The sequence below is a fragment of the Fimicolochytrium jonesii genome (assembly GCF_025526975.1).
Source record: "Fimicolochytrium jonesii strain JEL569 chromosome Unknown EV422scaffold_17, whole genome shotgun sequence".
Classification (NCBI taxonomy): Eukaryota; Fungi; Chytridiomycota; class Chytridiomycetes; order Spizellomycetales; family Powellomycetaceae; genus Fimicolochytrium; species Fimicolochytrium jonesii.
Window position 1 is genome coordinate 157,400 of NW_026515684.1, and position 25,766 is coordinate 183,165.

The 25,766-nt window shown below is 53.0% G+C and overlaps 10 protein-coding genes across 10 annotated transcripts; 5 read left to right on the top strand and 5 right to left on the bottom strand.

The window, feature by feature from the left end:
• Positions 1–978: 978 nt before the first annotated feature.
• On the bottom strand, positions 979–2,530 carry EV422DRAFT_109284 (Oligomerization domain-containing protein). Its single transcript, XM_053064581.1, has 2 exons — positions 1,472–2,530; positions 979–1,402 (listed from the first exon to the last, which is right to left on the bottom strand). Exons 1-2 carry the CDS (start codon positions 2,402–2,404, stop codon positions 1,196–1,198), a joined length of 1,140 nt encoding a protein of 379 aa, XP_052924231.1. The 5' UTR covers positions 2,405–2,530; the 3' UTR covers positions 979–1,195.
• A 25-nt stretch (positions 2,531–2,555) lies between these two features.
• EV422DRAFT_534430 (uncharacterized protein) lies at positions 2,556–3,590 on the top strand. The gene has a single exon (XM_053070670.1). The coding sequence runs from the start codon at positions 2,617–2,619 to the stop codon at positions 3,436–3,438; it is 822 nt and encodes a 273-aa protein (XP_052924232.1). The 5' UTR covers positions 2,556–2,616; the 3' UTR covers positions 3,439–3,590.
• Positions 3,591–5,304, bottom strand: EV422DRAFT_534431 (uncharacterized protein). The gene is made up of 3 exons (XM_053070671.1): positions 4,387–5,304; positions 4,119–4,319; positions 3,591–4,048 (listed from the first exon to the last, which is right to left on the bottom strand). Exons 1-3 carry the CDS (start codon positions 5,013–5,015, stop codon positions 3,898–3,900), a joined length of 981 nt encoding a protein of 326 aa, XP_052924233.1. The 5' UTR covers positions 5,016–5,304; the 3' UTR covers positions 3,591–3,897.
• A 151-nt stretch (positions 5,305–5,455) lies between these two features.
• On the top strand, positions 5,456–6,289 carry EV422DRAFT_507437 (uncharacterized protein; the record flags this gene model as incomplete). Its single annotated transcript, XM_053068663.1, has 3 exons — positions 5,456–5,518; positions 5,589–5,674; positions 5,833–6,289. The coding sequence occupies 3 exons, from the start codon at positions 5,456–5,458 to the stop codon at positions 6,287–6,289; spliced, it is 606 nt and encodes a 201-aa protein (XP_052924234.1).
• A 1,051-nt stretch (positions 6,290–7,340) lies between these two features.
• Positions 7,341–9,637, top strand: EV422DRAFT_497996 (Phospholipid:diacylglycerol acyltransferase; the record flags this gene model as incomplete). The annotated part of the gene is made up of 7 exons (XM_053067980.1): positions 7,341–7,505; positions 7,767–7,933; positions 7,996–8,341; positions 8,402–8,474; positions 8,558–9,059; positions 9,150–9,436; positions 9,504–9,637. 7 exons carry the CDS (start codon positions 7,341–7,343, stop codon positions 9,635–9,637), a joined length of 1,674 nt encoding a protein of 557 aa, XP_052924235.1.
• A 631-nt stretch (positions 9,638–10,268) lies between these two features.
• On the bottom strand, positions 10,269–11,223 carry EV422DRAFT_109376 (uncharacterized protein). Its single transcript, XM_053064584.1, has one exon. It carries the CDS (start codon positions 11,170–11,172, stop codon positions 10,411–10,413), a length of 762 nt encoding a protein of 253 aa, XP_052924236.1. The 5' UTR covers positions 11,173–11,223; the 3' UTR covers positions 10,269–10,410.
• Positions 11,224–12,093: 870 nt separating this feature from the next.
• Positions 12,094–16,029, top strand: EV422DRAFT_534441 (uncharacterized protein). The gene is made up of 10 exons (XM_053070672.1): positions 12,094–12,702; positions 12,778–12,808; positions 12,877–13,374; positions 13,434–13,554; positions 13,626–13,777; positions 13,839–13,926; positions 13,983–14,056; positions 14,114–14,573; positions 14,634–15,461; positions 15,552–16,029. Exons 1-10 carry the CDS (start codon positions 12,228–12,230, stop codon positions 15,822–15,824), a joined length of 3,000 nt encoding a protein of 999 aa, XP_052924237.1. The 5' UTR covers positions 12,094–12,227; the 3' UTR covers positions 15,825–16,029.
• EV422DRAFT_534443 (P-loop containing nucleoside triphosphate hydrolase protein) lies at positions 16,030–19,446 on the bottom strand. Its single transcript, XM_053070673.1, has 3 exons — positions 17,961–19,446; positions 16,898–17,904; positions 16,030–16,827 (listed from the first exon to the last, which is right to left on the bottom strand). The coding sequence occupies exons 1-3, from the start codon at positions 19,029–19,031 to the stop codon at positions 16,179–16,181; spliced, it is 2,727 nt and encodes a 908-aa protein (XP_052924238.1). The 5' UTR covers positions 19,032–19,446; the 3' UTR covers positions 16,030–16,178.
• Positions 19,447–19,949: 503 nt separating this feature from the next.
• Positions 19,950–23,335, bottom strand: EV422DRAFT_497911 (coatomer WD associated region-domain-containing protein; the record flags this gene model as incomplete). Its single annotated transcript, XM_053067974.1, has 10 exons — positions 19,950–21,174; positions 21,245–21,414; positions 21,490–21,691; positions 21,753–22,063; positions 22,125–22,267; positions 22,327–22,451; positions 22,531–22,652; positions 22,710–23,035; positions 23,108–23,144; positions 23,213–23,335. Coding segments are annotated over 10 exons (2,784 nt in total), but the record flags the coding sequence as incomplete, so codon positions are not given.
• Positions 23,336–23,802: 467 nt separating this feature from the next.
• On the top strand, positions 23,803–25,640 carry EV422DRAFT_534450 (geranylgeranyl pyrophosphate synthase). The gene is made up of 8 exons (XM_053070674.1): positions 23,803–24,169; positions 24,236–24,282; positions 24,353–24,404; positions 24,472–24,638; positions 24,708–24,768; positions 24,845–24,923; positions 24,986–25,088; positions 25,159–25,640. Exons 1-8 carry the CDS (start codon positions 23,973–23,975, stop codon positions 25,380–25,382), a joined length of 930 nt encoding a protein of 309 aa, XP_052924240.1. The 5' UTR covers positions 23,803–23,972; the 3' UTR covers positions 25,383–25,640.
• Positions 25,641–25,766: the final 126 nt, after the last annotated feature.

The window sequence follows — 25,766 nt, forward strand, 5'->3', positions numbered from 1 at the left end:
ACAGTGAACCGCATACCCCTGCCGCTGCGCGCAGCTTCAGAACTGGGAACCAGCTGGACGCAAAGAACGATGACCAACCAAATTACAAGACACCTCAGCAGAGATATGTCTCTGAGGGAGTGGCGTCTAGCAGCGACAACGGTGCAACGACCGAGGATGATGCAATCGTTGAAGGTAAAGTGCCACATGGACATGTCGGGCCCATCAAGGGAGAATACCTCAACAATGCTGTATTCCACGGATCGTCAGGACTACTTGCGAAACTGAAAGCAGACGCGCAACGACCAAAACCGGCCCAAGAATCGTCTGCCGGTGCACCAACAGCGAGCCACACCCGTCGGCGCTCAACTCAGAAGATCTCTCCACCCGCAACCATCGCGAGCTCGTCACCAATCAAGAAACAAGACAACGTGGTCCCTCATAGCCGTGAAAGAACGACACAAAGCGTTCCTCGAAGGGACGCGGATCAAACGCCGGCAGCCTCGAGCAGCGGCACCAGGCAGCGAACTGCTGTCCCCTCTACGGCTCCTCCAACACGGCACAAAACACCAACCTCACGCCAAGACGCAGGGGAACAAGCGCCTGTCCCTGCCACGGCTCCCCACCGGAATGTACGGAATAGAGACCTGGCGTCGGAAAGCAGTTCCAAGCCGCATTCACGCGCTGGGTCCGCACCCGTCTTCCAGAGCACAGTGCTGGAGGAGAATTGGAGGTTGATGGAAACCATTGTGCAGGTAAGACCCGTTTGTTCAATCAGATAAACCGTATTTGCACAGTAACCTGAATCTTTTGTTCCGCTAGGTCACAGATGCATTCACTCCACCATCATGATCTCCCCTGTCTCTGTGCAATCTCACCATTGAGGGTTTTGATGTCGTATTCCATAATAAGCTATTCCGCAGCCTGCGCTATATACCATAGCCTTTTTGAGGGCTAAGCTTCAGCGCAGGGTAGGTTGTTGACATTGAACACCGCATATGTTTCAAGTCCGTGGCTGCCAAATGTAATCTGATTGTAAATACTGGTATCTATGGGCTGATATACACGGTAGTGATGACAAAACATCGCTCGTGTTCCGTTGTGTGAAATCCTGTAGGTTAACAACGGGCTTTCTAACGCACAAGTGGATTGACATGCTCCATGTTTAGTAAGGCCAACCTGCCGTTTCGAACGAATGGCCGTAACTATCTCGCAACTACAGATCGTTCTCGGAACTCAGCTCCAGCAGCGGGTCCCTGATTGCAGTCCAAAGACCTTCTAGATTATACGCCGCTCGCGCTTCAGGCGTAAAAACATGGATCATAAATCGCCCAAGGTCCATCACCATCCAGTCGTCCGAATCAGATCCCTCGATCGTCATAGTGGGCGGTAATGAGAGGTCGTAAGGGATGCGATGCTTTGCCTGTAAATAGGAGAAGGTTAAGACATGAATGAAACTCGGGCTTCGGAAAACTTCACACTCAAAACCTACCCGTCTCCTAACAGCGTCCGCAATCGCATAAAGCTGCTTTTTCGAGCGCCCTTCCACAATCACCATGTAGTCCGTGTAATCACATTTCTCCCGCATATCCAGCACCACCATATTCATAGCTCTCTCCGCCTTCAGCACCGCCACCACCTCGCTCAACCGCAGTGGCCCTTTTCCCGTCTCCTCAAGCTTTTCTTCCGCCGCGTCTAGCCCTTGACTTCGTTTTGCGGCAATGTCCGCGCCTCGCATCCATAGTGGGACGAAGTCGCTCGGTCGAAGCTGCTCTTCCGGTTGGTTGTATACTTGATCCACATACCAGTCGTCCGACTCTGCTGGTTCACTTTTGGAATTCTCTAGTTGCTGCGGATCGTTTGGAAGCGCACCCTCCTCACCATCCGCTTCATGGTTCGTCTCTGCCTTGGCAGTCTCTTGGGCGCGTTGGTCAGCGGTTTCTATCCCAAACTCCGCATATCGTACTTTCGGCAAGGCGTCCCGTCCCCACGCGACATGATCTGGAAGGCTCTCTTCTATTTCTCGCTGTGGGACTAATTTTTCTTCATCCAGCTTCCGCCTCGCTTTTCCCGCGAGCTTTATTTCGGGCTTTGCTTCGTGGGCCTCCCTTGCCTCTTCCCCTATGTCCGACAGTTCTGCTCCTCTCCGTTGTTTCTTCCCCTTCCCGGCCGCAAAGACGTCGTCCAAGATCCGTTCCGCAAATTCTATCTTCCGCCTATCAGAAGCTTCCTCCGCACCGTCTGACGTATTCGCTGAACTTCGTGAGCCGGGAGCGCGTCGAGCATAGGAAACCGCACTGGTGGTGAAAGGCGTTCTCTGACTTTGTAAGGCTACGACAGGTCTCCGCTGTGCTTTCAGCTGGCAGCGCACGCAGCGAGTGGCCAGACGTGATGCGGCGGTGGTTGCAGTGCGGCTTGGGAACATTGTTAAGAACTGTGAGAGGGCGTAAATGCTATTCCGACGAAACGATGAGTGCTTTGCAACAGTTGTCGTACTCGCGCCCACGGGAAGCTGACGGGAAGGCACATTCCCACGCACGTGACTGAGTAGCTTCACCCTCAACCAGAGTTGTCAAGTTGGACTGTTGGGACCTTTGCCCCGACAGCTGCAACGACGACACACAGAACCTCCGCAAAATGCACAGAGCGATAGCACACCCTCAACGGACGGTCGCAGCACTGCAGTCATGCAGACCGACAACACAGATCGTACCGAGCCGTTCCATGTCCTCCACAACCTCACCCTCCGCAAAACCCGCCGCCGGAGGGGTCGATCTTTCGAACGCCGCGTCTCTAAAAGCACGGCATCCCAACACCGTATACCGCGAAGCGATGAAAGTAAAGCGAAAGCAGTACTTTGAAGAGTCGAAGCAGGCCTCAGCACGAAAAGAACTAGAGTCCGTAGAAGAGCGTGGCCGTGAAGAACAGCGCAAACGTGATCTCGCCGAAAAGATTCGTCAATTCAAAGCCCTTCGTAGTCAGAGTTTTAGTGAAGACGTGACGGCGACGCACGGTGGTAAAGCTTCGCCGGTCGACGCTCTAGATGGCGGCAGCTCAGCAGGCGAGACGGGGTCAGCGAAAGTGAAGGCAGATGCGGAGAACAAAGAGTGGAAGGAGTTTATCAGCCTCCGCCGGCAAAAGCGATTCGAAAACCACGTACGAGATCGAGTCGAGCAGTCGGAACAACGTTTAGAATCGTTGCTGTACCTATACCATTCCACTGCGAAGTTCATAACGTACGATAACCTTGAGCCCACAATCAGGGCCCTGGTAGCCCAGCCCACCACTCGGATGCTGTCTGCCGATCGGCCACCCTCGTTGGGACAGGAAAGGCATAAGGCTCTGGATCAGATAATGTCGGGGGTTTTAAATCACGGGATGGGGCTGGAGACGCTGAAGAAAGAGGCGAAGGCGTTAGCGGAGAGTGAGCAGGGCGGTGCTTCGAACAAGTCATCGTAGCGGGGCACCGGTTTCGGCAGCTTGGGATAGATGTGCTGTGTAGTCGTAAGGATGCGGGGTGTCAGTGGATAGATCCGTCGATAGCATACCACACCAATGATTTAAATGTCCTGTGCGTCCCTTCGCAAGGCAGACGCAAATATATATAGAGGGTTGGAAACATGAAGGATCGTGTCATTGTTACCTGAGCGCATGAAAGTGGCGAACGGCCAGAAAACATTGAAGGAGCCCCTAAACCGTCGCTCTAGCGAACAAACAAGAGACTAAGCTATGGGAATTGAATCACATTTGGCCATCGACATTATAAGGTCTGATTCTGATGTAAGTTCGGAGCTATGGAGAAGGAGGGATTCGACGCCTGACGCTACTTGATGAGAATACGCCTGATTGTTGCGAGAATTGATAAACAAGCAGTGTTCGGTACTCCACGTGAATTTGGAAGAGGTCGGATATGGCACCTCACAACAATCGTCCCTGCCTTCCGTTCCGGACCAAGCCGCTCTTGAGGACCGGTGAGCGCGAGGTAGCAAGTCGGTCAATCCAAGTCAGGGGCAGGAGTTGCACAAAAAAGATGACGACCGCTCCAATGAATCCTACAACTTGCCGCGCACTGCATACCGAGCGTTAAGCAGGAAGGTTTGCAAACGAATCAAAGCACATGGCTCTCCCAGAGTAAGTACCTGGGTTCCGTCGCTTCTACCGTCTTCAAGATTGTGTCTACCACTTGCTTCGGGTCCATCGTCAGCGGGGGGGGTGTGCCAAGTTGACTAACGAGCGTGTCGAGAAATGACTCTCCGAGCTCTTCTCTGTGGGGGACGGTCAGGAAGCGACTCTTGAGGTTGGCGAGCCTTTGCTCCACGCCACCAAGGACCATGGGTGTTCTGGCGTGGGAGAATGTCCATTAGTATGTGCCACTTATGTACCTTCCAAATCATTCCGACCACTCACCCGGCGAACCAAGGCTCAATAACCGCAACACGGATGCCGAGCGGGGCCAAGTCCATACGAGCTGCTGAAGAAACAGCCTCAACGGCATGCTTTGATGGGCAATAAGCAGCCAAGATCGGCGCGACCGTCCGCGCTGCCACCGACGCTATGTTTACGATTCGCGGCGCAAGGACAGAGTTCGGGTTCTTCCTCACGTATCGAAGCAAGGAAGGCAGCAGGGCTTTCATCATGTGCACGGTTCCCATGTAGTTCACATCCATGACCTTCTGGAACTCAGAGACCTCCGTCCACGAGAACAATCCCCCCAGATTGATACCGGCGTTGTTGATCACGCAAAAGATACCCTCCGGGCACTCTTCCTCTATCTTTGCCGCGAACTTCTGCACGTCTGCCCAGTTTGTCACGTCAAGTTGGCGAGGGCGTAGAGTCGAAGAATAGCGGCCTCCCTGTTCAGTCTTGATACGTTCGTAGTCCTTCACGGCGGCGTCCGTCAGACAGGTGGCATAGACGATGGCGGAATACGGACTGGCGCTTAGTTGGAGCGCAACATCGCGACCGAAGCCGGTGTCGCATCCCGTGATGATGACCACCTGTCCCGCGATGGGGACTTTTGAGGAACCGATGCCCATCGTGCAGAGGTTGATGACTTTCCAACGACGAAAACGGGCGAGTTTCAAACAACTGGACTAGGCAGATCAGACGCCGCGTATGCGAAAGAAGCTTCGTCAAATGTGGGACGGCGAGCGGCGGCCAAGGGCCGAACGGGAGCGGAATGCGAGTCGGTCATCACGCGCGACCACAGAGTTAGCAGAGTTGGCCACAGAGATCGCGCCCTGGATCGCGCGGACAGCCGGACTTTGTGCAAAAGTGGCTTCGAACCTGCTTCGAACACGCCTGCGAACTGCAAACATGATAACTATCTAATACGCGCGGGGAGGTGTGCATGAAAACCGTTTTGATCTGTTTTGATCGCTGGTTGGCATGCATTTTTGGCAACCCCCGACTTGCCCCCCCAGCTCACCGCATTCCCATACTTCATCCCCAACCCCCAAGACAACACTATCACACAATGTTTTCCTTCGGCCAAGCTCCCAAAGTCTCCATCGAGGAAGCCCGTGAAAACAGGGCGAAGGTAAGGCTGAACTTCAGTCTCCACTCTCACTATTTCCACTGTCGGATGTCGGAACTAATACCCCGAATAGGTGAAGTCGAGCCTCACCACCTTCGTCACCGTCGTTGCCGTCTTCCGCGCCGTGCCTTTCGTTGTCGAATACGTCAAGGAGCTCTTGTGAGCTTTTTGTCTCAGTCCTATCTACGATAGACAACATTTCGGACGCCCACTCCAAGAACGACCGAAATGCCTGCAACTCTAGCACTCGGAACGAAGCATTCGAAATATTTTTGTATTTATCATGTACATACCGCACTTCAATGACGATACTTTAGCCACTGCTTTCTTCGAATGGGAGCTCCCGATTCTGATTGCGGCTCTGATTTTTGGGTCGAAATGGTCGAAATGACGGAAAGTGGTCCCGATCTGCGGAGATTGGGTTGTTGGCGTCGAGGCAACGCTTTATTTCGCTGCCGGATGGGCATCTCCGACTTGTGGAGTAGCAGGGGCGTTGGAGTTTGGTCATGCTTGGATTTCAGCTCACAGGGGAACATCACCAGCACACACCATGTTGGTTGTTCCGTTGAAATAGAGGCGGACAAGACGGGAGTTCAACTGGATTTACCTCGCAGTAAGGTGAACGGGGCCGCTGCTTGGGACTCCTCCTCCTTCCCCGGCGCAACACCAAGGTTGAATATGGGTCTGCAGACATTGAATATCGAAGCACTCAGATCAAGGCGGCCAGTCGTGACGCGGAGAGACCGAAGGAGACAAACTTTGATCATCGGGTAGTAAAGGGAGGCCGCTTCAGTAGAAGCATGTCTGGCATCCCCTTCCTTCTTCATCAATACACATACGTCTACGGAAGCGCCTCACTCCACTACCACTGTCCTTAGGGCGCGGTTCGGCCAAATCAAAGTTCCATGCTGAAAGACGCAATCTGCAGGTGGTTCATGCCCACGTCTTTTTTTGGCGTCCTGGTGTCAAGATACTGGTATGAGAAGGTTATGTTCAGATCACAGATCCGACAACGGCGAGAGAGCCTGGATGGGAACAGGCCGAGTCTTGAGTGCGCACGTTCGTCTTTTTCCCACGGGATCCTTATGCTTTCTACACCGGTCCGCTCCATATGACCATTAGTGCACGATGGACAGCATCCCTATAGTGCATACGAACGCTCCGAATTTGAAGCTTAACCGTAATCGCGGAGGCCATGAGGGCCATGACCAAACACGGCGTGTCGATGCCATGACGCGTTCGAAGCAAGCACCACGCACTTGAACGGGAGACGAAAACAGACACCGGAACGATTTGCGACGGTGAAGACGGAGCACATGCAGCCCAGGTGACGAGAGGTCTTCTTACGCATTCAGTGCAAATGCCAGCTCAACGCCTCATCAATCGGAGTGGCTTTGCATCATCATGTCCGGCAAAACGAGACAAAGCAAGGCTAGGGCCAGCGCGAACAGCACATCGCAAGGACGGAAGGGGAGGAACCGGAACAGAATTCCACCGTCCGTAATCGAGGTAGTAGAACGTGAAGGGCAACGTATCACCGCAAGAAGACTCTCTGTCTCAACGGCACAAATCCGAAGGAAATTCTCGGAGGTATGCTTTTCCGTTCTGCGCTCTTGGATATCTGTGTTCTTGTCGCTTATCGACTCTGAGTGTTCAGTTCCGACGAGTCTTCTTCATCCTGGGAACTCTTCTCGGCACGATCGGAACCTTTTCGTATAGAAGTCACTTTCCCGAATCCGAGAACTTTGAGCGATGGTTTAGCCTCTCCATGGATCTTTCCGATTTACCTGGCTTTAAATTGGATATCCTCGGCAATTTCACTTCCATGTTGCCGTTTCGCTCGCGCGAGAACGCCGACATCGAGTACGGAGACTTCCTACCAGGCGCGCGGCTCGCCAGGGAAGGACTGCAGGTCAAGCACCCAGTTGTACTCATTCCGGGGATTGTGTCCACCGGACTGGAGGTGTGGAACACGGCCCCAGAGACCAAGGTCAATTCGGAGCATGACCGTCAAGCGGCTCAGGAGGAGCTCAACAGCGTAATACAGGATCGGAAATCAAAGGCCGCCAAAAAGCAAAACCAGCGCGCAAAGCTCTTACAGTATTTGCCGCAGAAGCTTACCACCTCCCGCAACCGGCTGAAGCGGAGCAAACCTGCCGTGGCCGAAAAGAGGGAGGAAAACGCCAAATCGAAAGCTGATGAAGAAGCTTTGCTGGCGATGGTAACGAAAACTCGCCTCTGCGGCAGGCAGTTTTTCCGGAAGAGGATGTGGGGAACCCTGGATCAGATCAAGGCATTGTTACTCAACAAAGACTGCTGGATGCAGCACATGATGCTCGACGAGAATGGGAAAGATCCGGTGGGTGTGAAGTTGAGGGCTGCGCAAGGACTAGATAGTGCGGACTTCTTGTTTCCAGGGTAGGTCGCTGTACTTGAAGCTCCACACTCTTGCTTGCTTATCTGATTGTGTTATATGGCAGTTTTTGGGTCTGGGCGAAGATCATCGCCAACCTCGGCTCAATTGGATATGACTCAAACAACATGCATTTGGCGGCCTACGATTGGCGGTTGTCGTTCAAGAACCTAGAGCTTCGCGACTTGTATTTCACAAAACTAAAATCCACCATTGAAATCGCTTACAAGCACGCGATCATGAATGGCGGTGATGAGAACGCTGCAAAGGTTATGATAGCTTCGCATAGTATGGGAAGCACAGTGTTCCTTTACTTTATCAACTGGATTCGCGCGCAACACGGTGATGAGTGGAACGCAAAGTATCTGGCTGGGTGGATCAATATAGCAGGAACTCTGTTAGGGGTCCCGAAGGTGCGTCAACGGACCATGTGAGATTGTGTCGACCCCCTCATTGACGTGATTTACGGTTAGGCTGCTGCGACCCTGTTATCCGGCGAAATGCGCGATACAGCACAGTTGAATGCAGCTGCCACTTCTTTATTAGGTATGAGTCGTCAGGTCACCCTCAATCTTTGAATCAGTGTCTTGATTCGCAATGTTGATGGACCCCGCATGCTCCTTTGGTAGACTATTTCTTTTCCCGGGAACAGCGCGTCAAGCTCTTCCGCTCTTGGGGCGGAATGGCCTCCATGTTGCCATACGGTGGAGAGGCACTGTGGGGAAACGCGTTCAGTTTTGCACCGGATGAACTTCACAGTGACAAGCCTTCCTTCGGCGCAATGGTGGACGTCGGCAGCAGTCCGACGGATAGCCGAACCAGTGACTCTAAAAGTTCAAAGCCGAAATTCCACTTGACAGCCTCAAACATGACAGCGTTTATTGATCATCATTCGAAAGATGGTACGGAATTATATTGGTCGGACGATTACTCGTACGGTATCGCCAAAACCAAGGAACAGTTGCAAGACTCGAAGAAGGATTCGCGGGCTTGGACAAATCCCTTATTGACCCCTCTGCCGAAGTTCGGCAAAAATTTCAAAATCGTATGTCTGTACGGGACAGGCCTTCAGACGGAGCGCAAATATTTTTACAAGCTTGAAACGCCATCGGACGGCACGCGATCGAACAAGTTGGGGGGGACGCCACTCGAATCGAGAAGCGTACAAAAAAGGGAGGCGAGCCCTACTGCGGCGCCCGTCACGGCCAGACCCCCAAATAGCGATACCTTCCCAGAAGAGGGCAACGCGGACATGCACATTGACCAATCGCAATCGGACGCGGCATCAAACACTGTTTACGGCGTTCAGACGACGGACGGCGACGGCACCGTCCCGCTCTTGTCGCTTGGTTATATGTGTCAACATGGATGGAAGCAGAAACGATATAACCCGGAGGGGGTGACGGTCATCACTAGGGAGACGAGGGAGGACCCGTCGAGACGGTCGGGGATCCTGAATTCGCTCCCGAAGGTTCGAGGAGGGCCAGATAGTCCCGATCATGTAGACAGTAAGTGGGATTCGTTTGGAACGCACTTCATGTTTGGCGCGGCCTAATAGTTTGTCTTTCTTTCTAGTCCTTGGGAATTACGAGCTCACGGAGGATATCTTACGGCTGGTGTCTGGGCAGGACGAAAACGTCGTCGACCGCATATATAGTGAGATCGACAAGATTTCCGAGCGGGTTGTTCTTCCTCCGCATCTGGATTGATCCGTCGGTCACCATTTGCGCCACGTGCAGGACAAGCTTCATTCTGTCATTCGACTGCGGCCCCGACTTCACTTTTTGGATAGATTTCGATACTAGTACGATAGTGATCTACATTTTATGAGTTGCTCTATGGGGTCTTTCGAGGAAGGGCCTAATCACTGTGCCCTACATAGTACATACTGTGATAAAGACCCGCCAGTACCTCAATAACTATGCGTATCGCCCCGGGTGGCATGATTTTCAAAATTCAAAGGCTCTGCAGTGTGCCCTCTCCATCCACCCTATTGTTGGCACCAACAATTGAGATCGTCTCCATGTATTCTGACACTCGAAAGGAGTATCATCTCTGATTTTGTTCCGTCGCCTGATGATTCGAAACGAAGCTCTGATTCACTTCTGGTATGGGCGCCCTCGCACCGTGTCGTACGCTCTCCTGCCCTGAACCGCACGCAAGCTTTCCCGGCTGCTTGCACCCATTCGCCAGGCATCCACCGGCTTGATAGGCGATTCGAGTACGTGTCTCCATTCCGGAGCTGTCCGTAGTCTTGATGCCATATGCGTAGACTGCTTAAGTTTCGTGCACGAAGAAATGTCCAGTAACCCCCGCGAAAAACCGTGAGTGAAGCGTTCGGATGCGCGCACGCCCACGCTTTCCCAGGCCGGGCAGGTTAAAGAGTGATCCCGCGAGGAAGGCGCTGCGATCCACGCTTTATGTCCTACGGCGTCGAATCACACTTCCCGTTATCGGAACGTGGAAGCATGGCCCCTCTCCGTCATGACTTCCACGCCACCATCTCTTCACCAGCCTCCTCCTCCTTCATCACATCCGCAATAGCATTCCTAATCTCCCTATCGACCAGCACCCTTTGCCGATGCCCAAATCCGCTCGGCGTGCTCATATTGTAGCGATCGATCTTTGCATCGATCAACCGAGATCGCGTTTCGGCCCATGACAGCATACGCGCGTTGATGTCGTGGAATGCTAACGATGTAGGTGCTGATGTTGGTGCGGTGCCCGGGGGTGTAGATGCTCTACGGTCTGGTGGGAACGGGGGCGGTGTGTCGGGGAGTAGCTGCCTCATGATTGACCAGAAGCGACTGCGGGCATGCACGGTGACCTCGTCATTCCCGTTGTCCGAGCTCCTCGCAGTAATTGGTTGCTGACGGCCCCGCTCCCTGACGCTACGCTGCAATTCCGTCGTCTCCCTAAACGGCTTGCGCGCCTCCCGATACATCGACCGCAACTCACTCCTCATCGTCGCAATATCCGCGTCGATCTCCTTGGCGATCTCCACCCACGGCGGAGCATACCCCTGCGATTTCACAATCCGGTTCAGGAAAAACTCTGTGCGGTCTATGAATGGGTTGAGTTTGTGCTCGGCGTCGGTTGATTTCGCTTTCATGGGCGCCCCAGATGCGTCGAGTGGCTGGCCGGAGCCGTTAAGGTTGTCGAATTGACCCTCGCGGTACGCTTGGGATATGCGTTCCTCGATGAGCGAGTCCCATGCGGCGATGGAGCTTGGCCGGGGGGCCATGTAGTCTCCAAAGAGTTTGCCCAATGGCTGCTTGTACACTGGAGAGTACGTTGCTCAGTCATGCTTGCAGGATGGGCAACCTCAATGTCCACTTACATGCTGCATCCTCTTTTGCGTGAGCGACGCGTAGCATCTTCACCCGTTTCACGCTCGCAGGCCCATGTGGACCACCACTGTCCGCATGCGTACTACTGCCCGGGCCTTCAAGGAACTTCCGGTTGACAAGTGGCATCTGGTTCGATGTGGTCGGACTATGCGCAGCACCGGCCCGATTTCGCTGGTGATGTTGCAGCAGGAATGTTTTCAAGTTCCCTAGAGTCATGGCCGGTTTCTGAGAAGCAGCTGCTCCCGCGTCGGCCGCCATGACGGAGGTGGCATTGTGCAAGGCGGCCCCCGGGTTCTTGACGAACGCTGCTGGGGCAAACGCTGCTGCAACGGTCAGAACTTTCAAGGCTTGACCATATAAATTGTTCAGCACAGACGGGTGCATATCGGCGGTGTAGAACGTTCGCTCTCCATCTTCAAGTGGCTCCGTCTTCGTGGGTGCCGATTTGTCTTCAGTGAAGTTTGCGTCGATGATCTTCGGTCCTTGGTCATCACCGCTTGAACCCTGCTGAGACCTCTCGTGAGCCGAGTCGGGGACAGAGGCGACGTCCAAAGCAGCTCGTGAGGACATGGCAAGTAGCGACAAAGTGGTGTTTTGACGAGATGATCGAAGTGGGAGGTGGGGCAGAAGGGGAGTAAAGTACTAGGAACCCTTTTTATGCGCATGAGATGTCCTTGGAAATTTGAAATTCGCGGCCTGCGGGATTGGAAACGCGTTGATTATGCAAGCCCATCGCAGAACAGGAGAACACGCCAAAGAGGACTCGGACATTCGAACCCCCGGCCGCGAACGCGTCGTTGCTCCAAAGTTTTTGGCCTCACTCAGGCTCACTGGCAGAAAAAGAGATTTGTCTCCATGTCGCCCGAAGATGACCTACGATTGCTAGGCAAAAGAACAAGCGGTCTCCCACACTCACTCACTCACTCGCTGACAGTGCACACAGAGCGACATGGAGGCCAACCACCCTTTGTCCCGTCTGGTCTCGGCAACCGATCCACGTTCGTTTTTCGCCGCAATTCAGTTGGTTGAGCAATGGCTCGTGGACCAGGGCGACTCGACTGTGGCAAAACCATTGCACTTTTACCTATCCCGCATAACAACGAAGCTGTATGGCGGTACCGGTGACCCGTGCTACCTCTCACGGAATTTGTCTTCCAATGAAAAGGATATCCTTCTCCGATTCCTGCGACCGGGCGGCCCTTTCTTCCAAACTCTGTTGAAGTTGCATGACCGCTCTTTGCTCTACGAGATCAAATTCGACCAACTGCCTGCCCCGACGCGGAAAGCTATCAGCAACTTGGACACAAATCAACTGCCACCTCTGTATGCGTCTCGGCTGAAGCATGAGGAGAGTTCGCGAACTATGGGCCACATGATCGTGACTCCGAAGCGAGGACGCCAGCCGACTGTGAAGATAATGTTCAGTATGTACTTTTGTGTGAATGTCCCTTGACCTCCGTTGAAGCGACTGCATCTAACCTTGAACCATCTTCTTCCAGATATGTTTGAGTACTACATGTATTCATTCGCGTAAGTGAGATGCCCTTTCCGTGGCCCCAAAATTTCCAACATTTGGTTGAACCGTTGACGACATCTAGGTTATGTGCGATTCAGAAGCTAGCGGTATCTTCGGTACTTGGGGACACTCAATCCGCGACCGGGCAGTCACCGCAAAAGGGAATCTTCTCGGCAGTGCCATTTCCAAAAGCTGTCTCCCCCTGGGCCAAAGATGGAGCTGCGAGTGCATCAAACCGAACCCCATTATCTCCGATCTATTTTGAGCTGGTGGATGCATACCTGGACTTCTTTCTACCTGTGTCGTCGATGAAGGACAAGGACGAACCCCTCACGAACATCGCAAGTCCGGGGACACCAGGAGGGATGCGCGGACGGATGGAGCATCGGGGATTGACTACCCCAATGCGGCGACCTCTGGCGGAACTGACACCTATGAGGCAGAGTCTGAACAAGGCCGTGCACAATACCGTGGAACATTTTTGGAAGCATGAGCAGCAATCGCCAGCACAGCAGTCGCGTGCGAATGTGCTCGGAAAGGTGCAAGGAACACAGAAGGATACGAATGTTTTTACGACAAGGTGCGGGACCGGCGATGCATATGGAATGACGAACGAAATGCTGACCAAATGCTTTGCAGTGAGATTGACATGAGCCAACGGAGGCTTGCATCTGAGTTCGTTGTGGGGACGTTCGTGGAAGTCTGGCTGTGCCAAAATGACACAGGAGCTCTGTCCAGCCCTTCCAAGTTGGGACAAAGTGTATGTCTTCACGAATGGTCCTCATTGCATGTCAACTCACTGCCTGCTAATATTTGCTCTTCTTCCGATAGAACCCAGGCTACCTAAAACCTGTAGAGTCCCAAATCATCTGCATCAAATCCCTCATATTACAAACGATCACGGTCGACTTTTATGAGATCTATAGGGCGACCGCGGATCGGAATAGGGATTACATTGCGTACGAGATACTGTCTGCGCGCGGGTATGTTGAGCACCAGGCCCTCTGTAGTGTCCGGCTAGAATAGCGCTGACGTTCTCTCTAGGCGGGCATATCAAATCGTGCGACCTAAGCTGTATTGGTTCTTCCGGTGCGCTTTCGATTATTGGCCCCGCGATGACAGCTTCATATCGGTGAGTCGATCATGTGATATCCCTTCCGTTTCACTCTGACTTATAAGTTCATCCAGGTCGTCGAGCTATGGCTAGCATACATCATGCCATGGAAACGTCAGAATCCCGACGCCAAGTACAACGACAGATGGTAAGCTGCATGCCTCTTCAGCAAATGACGAATATTCGCAACTCACGCTGGAAACAGGATACAATTCGTCCATGACAATTTCATGTTCTACACCATCCTCCTCGGCAAATTCCTCCACCGTGCCAAAGAGTTCGACATTTTTTCGTCGGTACGCCCAGTGAGCGGCGCTTCGGGTACCAAAACCCTGGTCAAGCCATATCTCAAGATTCTTGAGATGGTCTTCAAGTCCTTCGATGATGAGACGCTTCTAAGTGTTCTAAGGGCGATCGAGACTGCCATATCGTCACTTGATAACAGGATGCAGTACGGTACCCGCTTCCATGCGCGGGATCTTGGCGGTGTCTATGATGGGACGGAGGCGCACTCCAAGGTTCTTCAGACCTTGCTCAACAGCGGCCATGAGTCGAGGACGAAGCTGAGTCAGATAGGGGAGAGGCAGGAGTCAAAGCCTGTGTTCCTCATCAGCAATGCGACCGCTTCGCCAAGGAAAGCCGAGTCTCTGAATGTAACCGATGAGGTAATACGCACCGGATTTCTTTTTCTTGGCATCTTTCGGTTCTCACAGTCGTGTGGACAGGTCACCATGATCTTATCGAATCTACTGCACAGCCGTGAGCGACTGCACGCTCTCCTCGAAGGCGGGCCATCACGGCGCAGTTCTGCCACGAGTCCCACCACCGGCAGGCGCACATCCCAATACTTCCTTTCAACTGGCTCCGAACATCAACCAACCGAACAAACCGAGTGTTTCAAACTTTCACCCTTCCCCTCCGCCGATCCCAGCGTTTCCTCCTTACTACGCTGGCTAGGAAGCTGCCTCCTCGTTGTCCTTATCCTTACCATTACCACGGCTTTCCGCAGTGCACGAAAAGCCATCGGATACGTGCAGCGAGAGTTGAATGACGACGGCCGTCGCCACAGCGACGGGTTAACAAACGCAAACCAGGAGATCATCAAGGAAAACATCAAGAGACTGGATAAATGCGCCGACGACATCATCGCCGTCTGGGACGGCAAGATCCCCAAACCGGAAGCCCGACCACCTTCAGGACGTGGGCTCATGAACATGCTGTCCCCCGGCGCGTCCCGTCGCACGTCCACCGTGGACCCTAGCAGCCTCCGAGGCGGCGATGACAGGGACCGTCTGCCAGTGGCAGAGGAGGAGGAAGTCGTTTTCAAAACCGTCTTACCTGGCGTGCTTGCACCCGAAGAGATTGTGCGGAGGGACGGTGTTGCGGTGTTGACGCAACGGGGGCGGCAGCAGTTGAAGGAGGGGCTGAGGATGAGCGCCAAGACAGATATACCGATTTTGCCGAGCGACAGGGCGGGGGATCTGGTTATGACGTATGAGTTTGCGTCGCTTGTAAGGTTTTGGAAATGGGTTGCTGGGGTTTTGGATGATGAGGTACTGTGATCGTTGCTTGATTCTATTGCCATTCACTTGCGTTGAAAACCTAGAGCATCAAACTAACCATACCCTCCGTCGCGTCTACAGTATGCCGAACTCCGCCACAAGCACCCCCAACTCCCCCAGCTCCCCAGCTTCATCTGGCTCCGCCACTTCGCCGCATGGCAGAACATCGCCTTCTGGATCCTCGCTTCCGTCGTCTCGTGCTACGGCTTGAAAGTGACTTGGTTAATCCTCAAAGCCATATTTTCTGGCGGTCCGCCCAGCCAGCCGCTGGTGCGAGCGCAGCATGGTGCGAACTACCAGCGTCCGCAGGGTGGGATGAGGAATCAGTATGGGGTTCAGAGAAACCATCCGTAGGCAGCATCCTTTACCAGCTGTTATTGTTGCATCAATAAATCCGAGGCTCCCGGTTGGAAACGACCGGTGTTGTTCGTTCCCGCAATCTTGAAAACCGTGGGTCTCTCACAAGCGAAGGGAGGGGTTGCAATGTTGAGGTCGTAAATCTTGCGTAGACACCAACGGGGTCAATATATTGTACAGTAGACACAAAAGTTTCAAAGGCTATGTATCCAAATGAAGATGCAGAAAATCACTTTTCAAGGGAAGGAAACTCGGGTAAACACTGCGTGCAGAACGAATGCTATGCTACAGCCTCTTTATGTGAATCCACACTACTCGAAACCCCATCCCCAAAGACGACGGCGACACCCTTCAATATCCAAACTCGTGCAAACTCCTCCAAACAGCCTCGAGCCTCGTTCTTTGATCCTCCAATGCGCGTCTCCGCTCCGCCACAAATCTGTTCTCCTGCAGCATGAAATCCACCGCGGCGTTATCCTTCTCCAAGATCCCCAACCGCGCGACCAGCTCCTTCTCCAGCAGATCCGAAAACCGGGACATGAAGTGAAAATCGACGTTCATGGGTACATTGTCGCTGAACCGACGGCAGGCGACGCGGAAGTAGGCGTGTGAGGCCGCCATGACGTGCAGGACTTCGTCGTCTTCGGGGGTTTCGGAGCGTAGACGGGTGAGGTCGCGGGCGGAGAGACCGGTGAACCCTGCTTCCGCCAACGCGGCGAGGGCTTTGTTTACTGTCTCGACTTTGGGCGGCTGGCCTGATGCGTTTGAGGATGAGGAGGATGCGACTGCTCCGTTGCTGGTCGCGCCGGATGCGTTTGAAAGGTGACCGTTGCGTGCGGCTTCGAGCTGGGCTCGGAACTCGTGGAGCGCGTTGGATTTTGTGCGGGTGAATTCGTCGGAGCCCATTGTGAATGGGTAGCGACGTTCCATGGTGACGAGGTTGTTTACGACTTCCGATGTGGAGCGGTAGAGCTCGTTTTGAAAGGCTTGGATGACGAATCTGTAATGAAATCAAGATTTCTTAGCGAATGTCGCCGACGGCAGTTCAGCTTTCCCCTTCAAACTCCTACCTGACTTGGCCTTGCAGGTTGGCGAACCGTCCAAACACATCGTCGGTCAGCTTCCCAATCAGCGTATGCAGCTCATGATTGACGGCGGCTAAACACATCTGCCCGTCCTTCGCCCACTCCTCTTGGAACATCGAGACTACATATGTGAACGCATCATACGCAGAGTATCCCTGGAGCTCCCGTCCCTTTTGTGCATCGATGATCCGCCGCACATCGTGGACGGTAATAGGCTTCTTCGAATCCACTTCCGTGGCTTCTGGTACCGGGCCGGATTCTTTCTTTGCTTGTTTGTTCCCGGGTATCTCAGCGCGGCGTGGGTCGAACCCCGTTCCCCACCCTACCACGGATGAGATGGACGATGAGATCGACGTGGATAGGGAGGCGATAGCCGTCGCTGGTGCCACACCTCCTTTGCCGTGACTCATCGCAAACTGTGGTCTCGTGCTAGCCACTGCTTCACGGAACACGTCAAAGTGTTTCCGTATTTGCTGATAGAACTGCTTGAAGTCTTGGTGCGCAGTGACGTTGTAGTTGACGAGCGTACAGAAATGCCGCACCATCTGCAGGAGCTCGATTCGGGAGTTCTCGCCGAGGGATGGCGGCAGATTGTTCAGCTCCACAACGGTAGCCTGTATTGCCTCCTCCGTCCGACTCTGCATATCGGGTATCGACATCTCCGTCAGCATCGTCAACTGACGACTGAGCTCTCTCCGCAAAGAGTCGATTCCAAACCGATCCAGCTGTCTCCGAATCGTAGACCATGGCGCCTGGCCGGAGAAGAAGGCCTCTTCCATTTTCCTGGCCTCGTCGAAAGTTATGTTACGGTCGAGATCCGCTTTCGACGGATTCTTGATCATCCAGTATCCGAGTTTGAGGTTGTACTGATGACCTAACATGACCTGCAACCATCTGTCGTGCGTGCCGGCTTCTATTGTGTCGGGCTTTGTGAGGACACCGAGGGTTCTCATGCCGTGTGGATCCACTTCCTTTGCCATGTGGACGATTGCCTGAAACAGAGAATGTTGATAAGGAGACAAGGTAGGTCGGTGACAGAGTTGCATACCTGGTTGTCGATCTCATCCTTGCAAGTGATGGCTGCCACAATAATCGCCCTCTCTTTGCTGATATACAGCCGGACAAGATCCTGTACCATATCGATGTATTGTGCGTCCTCCCGTTTATCAACAGACCGAATGATTCCAGGCAGGTCGATGAGCGTCAAATTGACACCGGCCCCACGGATATCTAGACAAATCACATTCTTCGAGAACCTAAGTTCGTTTTTGGCAGCTTCCGCATCCCGTGTGCTTGCTGTCGAGTCATCAAAGTTGTATTGCAGAAACTGTGTGACGTTCGTTGAGGGGTTCAGGAGGGCTTTCTGTGCGCGTCGGACGATCAGCTCCACGTCTTCTTTCTTATGCAGTTCGGTTCCAAAGGGGATCTCTTTGACCGCCTTCAATGGTCGACCCATAGAGTCGTACTCGTATCGTAACTTCACAGTGCAATTCCACTCGGTAGCAAGATCGCTGGCTGTGGTATCGTTCTCGCTCATCCGCACTTCTGTCACACATCGCGTACATGTGCCTTCATTCCGTGGGAGAACGACACCACAAAGCGCTTCGAGGACACTACTTTTTCCCACGCTCTGATTTCCGCAGACCACGATCGTTGGGAGATCCAGATCCATGTGCGCTCCCGCATCGCGCATGACGTTCACCATCTTCACTAATCTGCGTGCACGGGCAGCATACGCGCTGGCCTCCAGGAAGCTATCGGCAGACAAGCCCTGCGTGTCTTGAGGTGGTGAGTAACCTGTCTTGGCCTCGGTCCGCCCCGGGAATTCGGCCTTTACGCCGTTCGAGTATGTGGCTGTCGACATGTTGCGAGATATTGCTGGTGGAGGAGTTGGAGTGTAACTTGGGATATATGGGAGGACTACGGAAGGCGGCACGACCGTGTTTCGCAACGGAGAGCCGGAGCGTGAGGATGCCGTTGAGAGCGTACTGGTGTGCTTTGAATCTTCCGCTTCACGAGCGGGCAAGTTAGGAGGCGTCGTTGACTCTTCGGAGCGAATATGCGGGATTGGGAGGTTGTGCGCAACCGCAGAGCTCAGTTTGCGAGCTATGTAGAACATTCACGAACGAACTGACTTCCTCCCTTGCCTCCGAGAGAGAGAGACCAGTTATATAAGCAACGTCTCCTCAAAAACGGGGGTTCCAGATTTTGTGGAGGGCTTCCCCAAGCTTTCAGAATACGTGGAGCACCAAAAACCGATCGTTGCTCTACAAACTCGCCACGCTCTACAATGATCTCGAGGATGGGCGGGATACCCTACTGACCCTGTGGTGGAAACTAGAAATCTACTGAGGGCAGACTGAGTTATTTTTATCGATACTGGTCTTGTAAGTTGCGAGTCTCTTAAGAGTGCCCTTTGTTCGTACGAGAAACATGGACGCCAAGCCCAAAACAAGGAAGCAGGAGGAGCCTGGAGGACGCTGCAGTTGTTGTGTGAGGATGCCACGTGTGACACCACTGCTGGGCATTTCATTTCAACTCGCTCGCGTTCAGTGACGTGATGGACGTGATGAAATGGACCGCACGACGGAATGAACATCCCGACGTCTGCAACAACTCGGTGACCGGTCAAACTCGCTGCCTGAACGACGGATGTGCCACGTATATAAGTGGGTAATAATAAGAAAAGAAAGAGTTCACGGGTGTCAGCATACAGGTGAGGCTATGCGGGGGTGGACGGGAGTTTGGAAAAAGTGGAGGAGGTATATCTTCCAAGCAATCCTAATCTAAAAGCGACGAAGAAGTCGACGCGAGGAACTTGTCCACGTCTTCATCGCCGTCCTGGAACTCTTCTTGTGGGATCGATGCGTCTGTAAATGAGGCTAGATCGTCAAAGTCTATGTCCCCCTGCGAGGAAATGCACAAAAGGAGCCGTGGTATTAGTGATGGATATCTCTCAGTCCAGCCAGAAAGCGTCCACGTTGACGTACCCTCACTGATCCAGTGCCCGTGGTGTTGACCTCCAGGCTCATATGGCTCATGTTATCCGAAATGGTGTCGACGCGCTCGTCTTCACGGTACGACGGCCTCTCCTGGAAAAAAATGTATAGTGGCATGGATGAGTTTGTGCCCCATCGAACATCCCACGTAGGAAGGTGAGAAGACCCACCACTTCTTCCCCCGGTTGCACGCGGTCGTCCACATTCATCCGGACACTCCTCGTACTTGGAGCCCGTTCTCCATCCAAACTCGGTGCCGGCTCAAGCTGCGCACCACCATCAGGTAACCCATCAGGGAACCGCTCCTTCAGCTGTCCAATAACATCCCAGTCCAGGCTCTCCTTCATGTCCTCGTAATCGGTGGCGGGGACAGCCCCCTTTTCCCGTCGGCGCTTGAAGGCTTCTTCGGCGAACAAGGCGTACTCCAGGTCAGGGAAGAGCTCAGGGTGGTCCCCCGGGCCCGTGATCGCCTCAGCGATCTTGAGTTTGTTGCTCTTGACAAGATCTTGGCGCCAGAGGTCCACAACGTGTTCGATTTGGCTGGGCATGAATGTTCGTGCAAGAAGCGCTGCTTCTGGAATACGGTCCGTCGAAACGAGGAGGTCTGTGCATTTCTCCATCTCTCCTCGGAGGAGGTAGCATATAAAGGCGATGTTGTTCTTGCCGGCCTTCACAGCAAGGTCTGCCAACTCCGTCAAGCCCCGGCCGTTCCCGCCGGCCTGGTACAGCAAGAGCAGACCTTCCAAATCCTGTGCGTTCCGCAAACATTCCTCAGCCAGCCCGAATTGCCACATCTCCAAAGCCTTGTCTCCAACGATCTTCCACTTGTCCTCCTGATTCAGCTCGCCAGCCAATCCGTAAGCGAGTTCCATCTTTTGCAATTGTATGGCCAAGTCAAATCGGTGTTCGGGGTCCGCGGAAACGGCGAGTGCCTGCTCCTTCAGATTCTGACCCTCCAAGAAGCGCGCGACACGGTTTCTTTGATCGGCTGGTACGCTGGGCAGAATGCTGTCGGCGAGTGCAAGGTCGCCGCGCAAGACTGCGGTCTGATATTGAATCAGACTCAGCGGGAGAGCATAGCTGTACACCCCCAGATCTTTATCGGTCAGATAAATCCTGTTGTCTCGTGAGATGTAGCCCAATAGGTACAACGTGTTATCAAAGTGGCTCAGGGTAGAGGTTTGACCTCCGACGAGGTAGTTAAGACGGTTTGTGCTGTTCGTATAGATGAACGAATCGCCGACCCAGCATCCAGTCTTTACGCTAGAAATCGCAACGGGTTAGTGAAACGGCCGACTGAAAGATGCCTTCTGGGGCAAAAGGGTGCTCCCACCCTTCATTGATCTCGGCAACAAAATCAACAGCCTCCTCAATTCCCTCTTCGGTGATGCTGTTGGCACCATGCCTGTCAATATACTGCTGGAAGGCAACCCGGTTGAACTTGAGGATATACGTCGTGTCGTCGCAAACGATGGCGACGAGGTCGGATTCAGACCAGTACACCTGCCGAGCAGCATGATGTCAGTTTTGCATCTGCAATCGTGTCCTCGCATTGCCGCTGAAATGCACGCGTCTTACATTCCGACAAACAACGTCCACCCTCCGCGCGCAAACTCCAGTCTCCCAATCGTAAAAGTTGACAAAGTTGCTGCTCCGGATACCCAGCAGAGCACCCCCAAAGATTCCTTCTGCGCTGAACGTCGGTCTGATATTGACCTCCGTCTTTTCTTTGAAGTTCTTGAAGATCTTCACTTTGGAGGAAGACTCGCGAATGGCATATCTACAAGCCCATCGTGAGAATTCGTCCTTGACGAACGACATGTTGTACGCACGTTACTTACTCGGTTGAGTTCATCGCCCAGACAAACTCCAATGCGCTCCCGAAGCTCTTGTTCCGCCACGCGACTGCGGTATATATGATGTACTCCCCATCCCCACAGACAACCACGAACCGCCCGTTCGGACTGTGCTGCAGCATTTGCGGGTACACCTCACAGCTTCCCAGCTCCTTCGTTGCGAGTTGGATCCTCTCGCCATCTTTGATGTTCTCATCCGCGCTCGTCTTGACATTCACAGTCTGGATCTCGCTGTGTTTTGCCCAGATGATCTTCCCAGTGTTGTCCATGCTGACCGCTGGCTCTTCTCGTCCGAGCTTCAAGTGCGTTCCAAGGTCAGCATGTTTGAGAACTGCAGGAACTAACGAAAAACCTTACCTTTATCGCGATGGTGCCCTCGTCATATCCGAAGGCAACATCATTTGTTCCTCGGAGATATGCAACCGCCCAAACGCGTTCCATCCCGTAGTTGAGCGTGTTTTCTAACCTGTAGGTGTTGGCGTGCCAAAGTCGTACCGTGCCTGTCCGACAAAGTTAGAATGCAGCGAGAAACAGAAGACAGGAAGAAAGTTATTCTCACCGTCTTCACTAGCACTGATGATGATGGGGAGGTCCGGGTGGAAGGACGCGACAGTGACATTGTGCGTATGCCCCTCTAGAGTCTGCACACAAGTTTTGCTCTGGTAGTCCCAGACTTTGATGGTCCTGAAAGGATGAGCTATGTGAGCCAGCGAACCATGGGCTAACCCAATGATCCCGTGCCTAACGTCGCGGCAACACATACTTGTCATCACCGCCACTGATCAGGTATGGCTTGTCGCCACCGTAGTAGTAATCTACGCAATTGACACCTTTGTCATGCCCCTCGAGTGTGTAGTTTGGTGTCGGAGACCCGAGCGACCAAACCTTTCAAGAGGTGTCAGTACACATTCGAGCCTCCAACATCGGGGTTCTGTAGCTCACCTTGATGGTACGATCCAGGCATGCACTGGCGAATGTGTTTCCATCCTTTGGGTTGAAGTTCACTTGCATGATGAAATGCGTGTGGCCCTCAAACACCATAACGTTCCTCCATCCCTTGTCCCAGTCCCACAACTTTATCGTCATGTCATCTGAACATGTCAGAACGTATGGCTGTGTCTGATGCACCGCAATGTGACGAATGTAATCTTGATGCGCCTCGAACGCAATCACTTTCTCATGCGTGTTGTAGTTGAATACACGGACTTGCATGTCATCCGACCCTGTGATCAACCATGATTTGCGTGCGATGAACTTGGCGGCACGAACTATAGCGGATCGGGGCGTTAAACATATGAAATTCGGAGGTGTCAAGTATCACTAGCAGCATCATGGTTTACCAGGCAGGTCCGTGATCTCAAATGTCTTCACCAGGTTCTATGACAGCGATGTGAGTTCATCATTCTCGGATCTCACCAGGTGCGCAACTCAAGCAGTGTATGTACCTGGTTTTCGTGGTTCCAAATATACACGGTCCCATTGTAAAGGGCTGCCAAAAGCCATGGCTCTGTCGGGTGGAAGTCGATAGCCTTCACTCGGTCCGAGCGACTCGATAGCTTTCTCTGCAGCAAGAAAATCGGCTGAGCGACTGTCTATGACGACACTTCCTCTCCTGCAAAACTCCTAGGACCCGTGATCTCACCTTGATTTCGAGCCTGAGAGGCTGGATGGGGAATGAAATATTATGGAACGGTTACTTTTTCTGTGAAAACAGCCAGAGACACCCTCAGCTCTTCTCACCATGATGGTATACCAGGCCCGTGCCGCGTAATAGTATTAACGGTGTATAGTTGTGATGGCCCGATACTTGTGATGACCGCCGACACGTTATCTAGGATCGCTGCGGCTATGACTCTGCGGGCTGCACGTCAAGACGAAACAACAGTCAATGTTGCTTCAGGAGGGCAGTCAAGAGGCTTGCTGGTTTCCTATTGGCGGTCCGAGGGTCCTTATGCTGCTAATGCAAGCCAATGTCTGACTCTCTATGGGAAGTCCTGTTCTGTGGCGTGGCAACCTTGCCTCAAAAACGGCACAGACCCAGAGACCGCAGGTCGCAATGATCTGGCGCGTCTCCCTACATATGCCTCCTCTGCTTGCCATTCGTCGTTTTGCAACTAGCAGAGACAGCGCCCACCTTACAACGTCCTCGAAGTGCTCCCTCGCTATTCATACACTCTTTCGATTGCCCCGCTCTTCGCCGTCATCATGAGCTACTTATCCTCAACCCCTCTGTCACCAGACGACAAAGTGCTCCTGGAGCCATTCCTCTATCTGACGTCAAACCCCGGCAAGGAAATTCGCACAAAGCTGCTAGAGGCCTTCGGAGAATGGTTGCAAGTACCTGCAACCAAGCTGCAAGTCATCAAGGAGACGGTGGAGATGCTGCATAGTGCGAGTTTACTGTAAGCTTCTGACAAACGGGAGAAGGACTTGCGCAAAACGTGTATCTGACGCTACGTGACTTCTAGGATTGACGACGTGGAAGATGACTCTATGCTCCGAAGAGGGAATCCAGGTTGGAAATCGGCTTGAAGCCATCGAGGAAGTATTATCGGTACTGAACTACGGCTCCGCATGTTTGCCAGTTGCTCACAAAATCTATGGGGTTCCTGCGACCATCAACTGCGCCAACTACGTGTAAGGCCTCCCCTGTCCGCCACCTTCCTATGAAGGAATCGACAGGCTCAATGCACTATACCCATAGCTATTTCCTTGCATTACAGAAACTCTTCCAGCTGAATGATCCGCGGGCAATGATGATCTACACGGAAGAGCTTTTGCAACTGCACAAGGGTCAGGGGATGGAGATCCACTGGAGAGATTCGAGCACATGTCCCACGGAAGAGCAGTACATGGACATGGTGAAGAATAGTACTGTGTTTGCTGTTGACGCTCTGTAACTCGGTGAATGGTGTCTTCTCACACACGTGTCAACTGCAGAGACGGGCGGTTTGCTGAGACTGGCAATCAAGCTGATGCAGATCAGTACGGAGGGCTCAAGGTAAAGTCCTCGAGGGGTGTGCAGACGGGTCTCTGCGATGCTGGAAAGATCAGTAACATTCTGTGTATGATTCCAGAGATTACACCGACCTTGTGAACATCCTCGGAGTTCACTACCAAGTCCGTGATGACTACATGAACCTGCAGTCCAATCTGGTAAGCCCGTGACCATTGGTCATCGATACCAGGACATCAGCTCACCGCCGTTTTGCCTTCAGTACTCGCAAAACAAAGGCTTTGCCGAAGACCTCACAGAGGGGAAGTTTTCGTTCCCTATCATTCACTGCATCCGGACTGACACTTCAAATAATACCCTGTTAAGTGCGTAAGCCTATCGCCAGATAGCCTGATTCAATGCAGAGCAATAGCTGACCTCCTGTATTTCTCCTAGGTATTTTGAAACAGAAGACGGATTCACCAGAGCTCAAAAACTTCGCCATCCAGCTCATGAAGAAGACAAACTCCTTCGAATACGTGCGGCAGTACCTGGTGAGAATCGAAGCAGAGGCGCGGGCTGAGATTGCCCGGCTAGGTGGGAATGCCAAGTTGGAGAAGTACTTGGACATTCTGGCGATCAACAAGGAGGACTGCGTTGATGCAAAGCTAGAAGCTTGAAAATGTCTTCATGGGGGCGTTCTTCGGGGGTATCTCCACCAATTTTGTATCATTCAGCCGCTGCTTCATTTCCAGTCGATAGTGAAATCGGGACGTACTGTACATCAGTTAAAATAGAGACTACTGTATGTAGCCAGAAAACTTCGCTCACTTCCGTATTAGCTGTGGGATTCGGGAAAGCGGGAAGGAAGCGTTGGGCGGAACTCGGCGTGATTCCTGTATTATTGGCTGCGCAGAGCGCTGATAGGTCGCAGCTTGTGGGAGAAGCTCGACAACGTCCGAGCCTTTGGGCAAGCGAATACTTCAACTTGAACGCCCCTATTGCAGGTCTGCCTTCGAACGCCATTGACTTCTCCGGCTCTCTTGACGTAGAAGAACCTAACC

Excerpts from the sequence above, each read along its gene's own strand:
- EV422DRAFT_109284 (XM_053064581.1), bottom strand. The coding sequence starts at position 2,404 with ATGTTCCCAAGCCGCACTGCAACCACCGCCGCATCACGTCTGGCCACT. Across the intron at positions 1,403-1,471 it reads CGGACGCTGTTAGGAGACGG|GCAAAGCATCGCATCCCTTA; the intron begins GTAGGTTTTGAG and ends TCCTATTTACAG.
- EV422DRAFT_534430 (XM_053070670.1), top strand. The coding sequence starts at position 2,617 with ATGCACAGAGCGATAGCACACCCTCAACGGACGGTCGCAGCACTGCAG.
- EV422DRAFT_534431 (XM_053070671.1), bottom strand. The coding sequence starts at position 5,015 with ATGGGCATCGGTTCCTCAAAAGTCCCCATCGCGGGACAGGTGGTCATC. Across the intron at positions 4,320-4,386 it reads ATTGAGCCTTGGTTCGCCGG|AACACCCATGGTCCTTGGTG; the intron begins GTGAGTGGTCGG and ends CTCCCACGCCAG. Across the intron at positions 4,049-4,118 it reads GTAGAAGCGACGGAACCCAG|TGCGCGGCAAGTTGTAGGAT; the intron begins GTACTTACTCTG and ends CTCGGTATGCAG.
- EV422DRAFT_109376 (XM_053064584.1), bottom strand. The coding sequence starts at position 11,172 with ATGGCCCCCCGGCCAAGCTCCATCGCCGCATGGGACTCGCTCATCGAG.
- EV422DRAFT_534441 (XM_053070672.1), top strand. The coding sequence starts at position 12,228 with ATGGAGGCCAACCACCCTTTGTCCCGTCTGGTCTCGGCAACCGATCCA. Across the intron at positions 12,809-12,876 it reads TACTACATGTATTCATTCGC|GTTATGTGCGATTCAGAAGC; the intron begins GTAAGTGAGATG and ends GACGACATCTAG. Across the intron at positions 15,462-15,551 it reads CTGGGGTTTTGGATGATGAG|TATGCCGAACTCCGCCACAA; the intron begins GTACTGTGATCG and ends TCGCGTCTACAG.
- EV422DRAFT_534443 (XM_053070673.1), bottom strand. The coding sequence starts at position 19,031 with ATGTTCTACATAGCTCGCAAACTGAGCTCTGCGGTTGCGCACAACCTC. Across the intron at positions 17,905-17,960 it reads AGGATGAGATCGACAACCAG|GCAATCGTCCACATGGCAAA; the intron begins GTATGCAACTCT and ends TCTCTGTTTCAG. Across the intron at positions 16,828-16,897 it reads AACCTGCAAGGCCAAGTCAG|ATTCGTCATCCAAGCCTTTC; the intron begins GTAGGAGTTTGA and ends ATTTCATTACAG.
- EV422DRAFT_534450 (XM_053070674.1), top strand. The coding sequence starts at position 23,973 with ATGAGCTACTTATCCTCAACCCCTCTGTCACCAGACGACAAAGTGCTC. Across the intron at positions 24,283-24,352 it reads GCTCCGAAGAGGGAATCCAG|TTGCTCACAAAATCTATGGG; the intron begins GTTGGAAATCGG and ends CATGTTTGCCAG. Across the intron at positions 24,639-24,707 it reads CATGGACATGGTGAAGAATA|AGACGGGCGGTTTGCTGAGA; the intron begins GTACTGTGTTTG and ends TGTCAACTGCAG.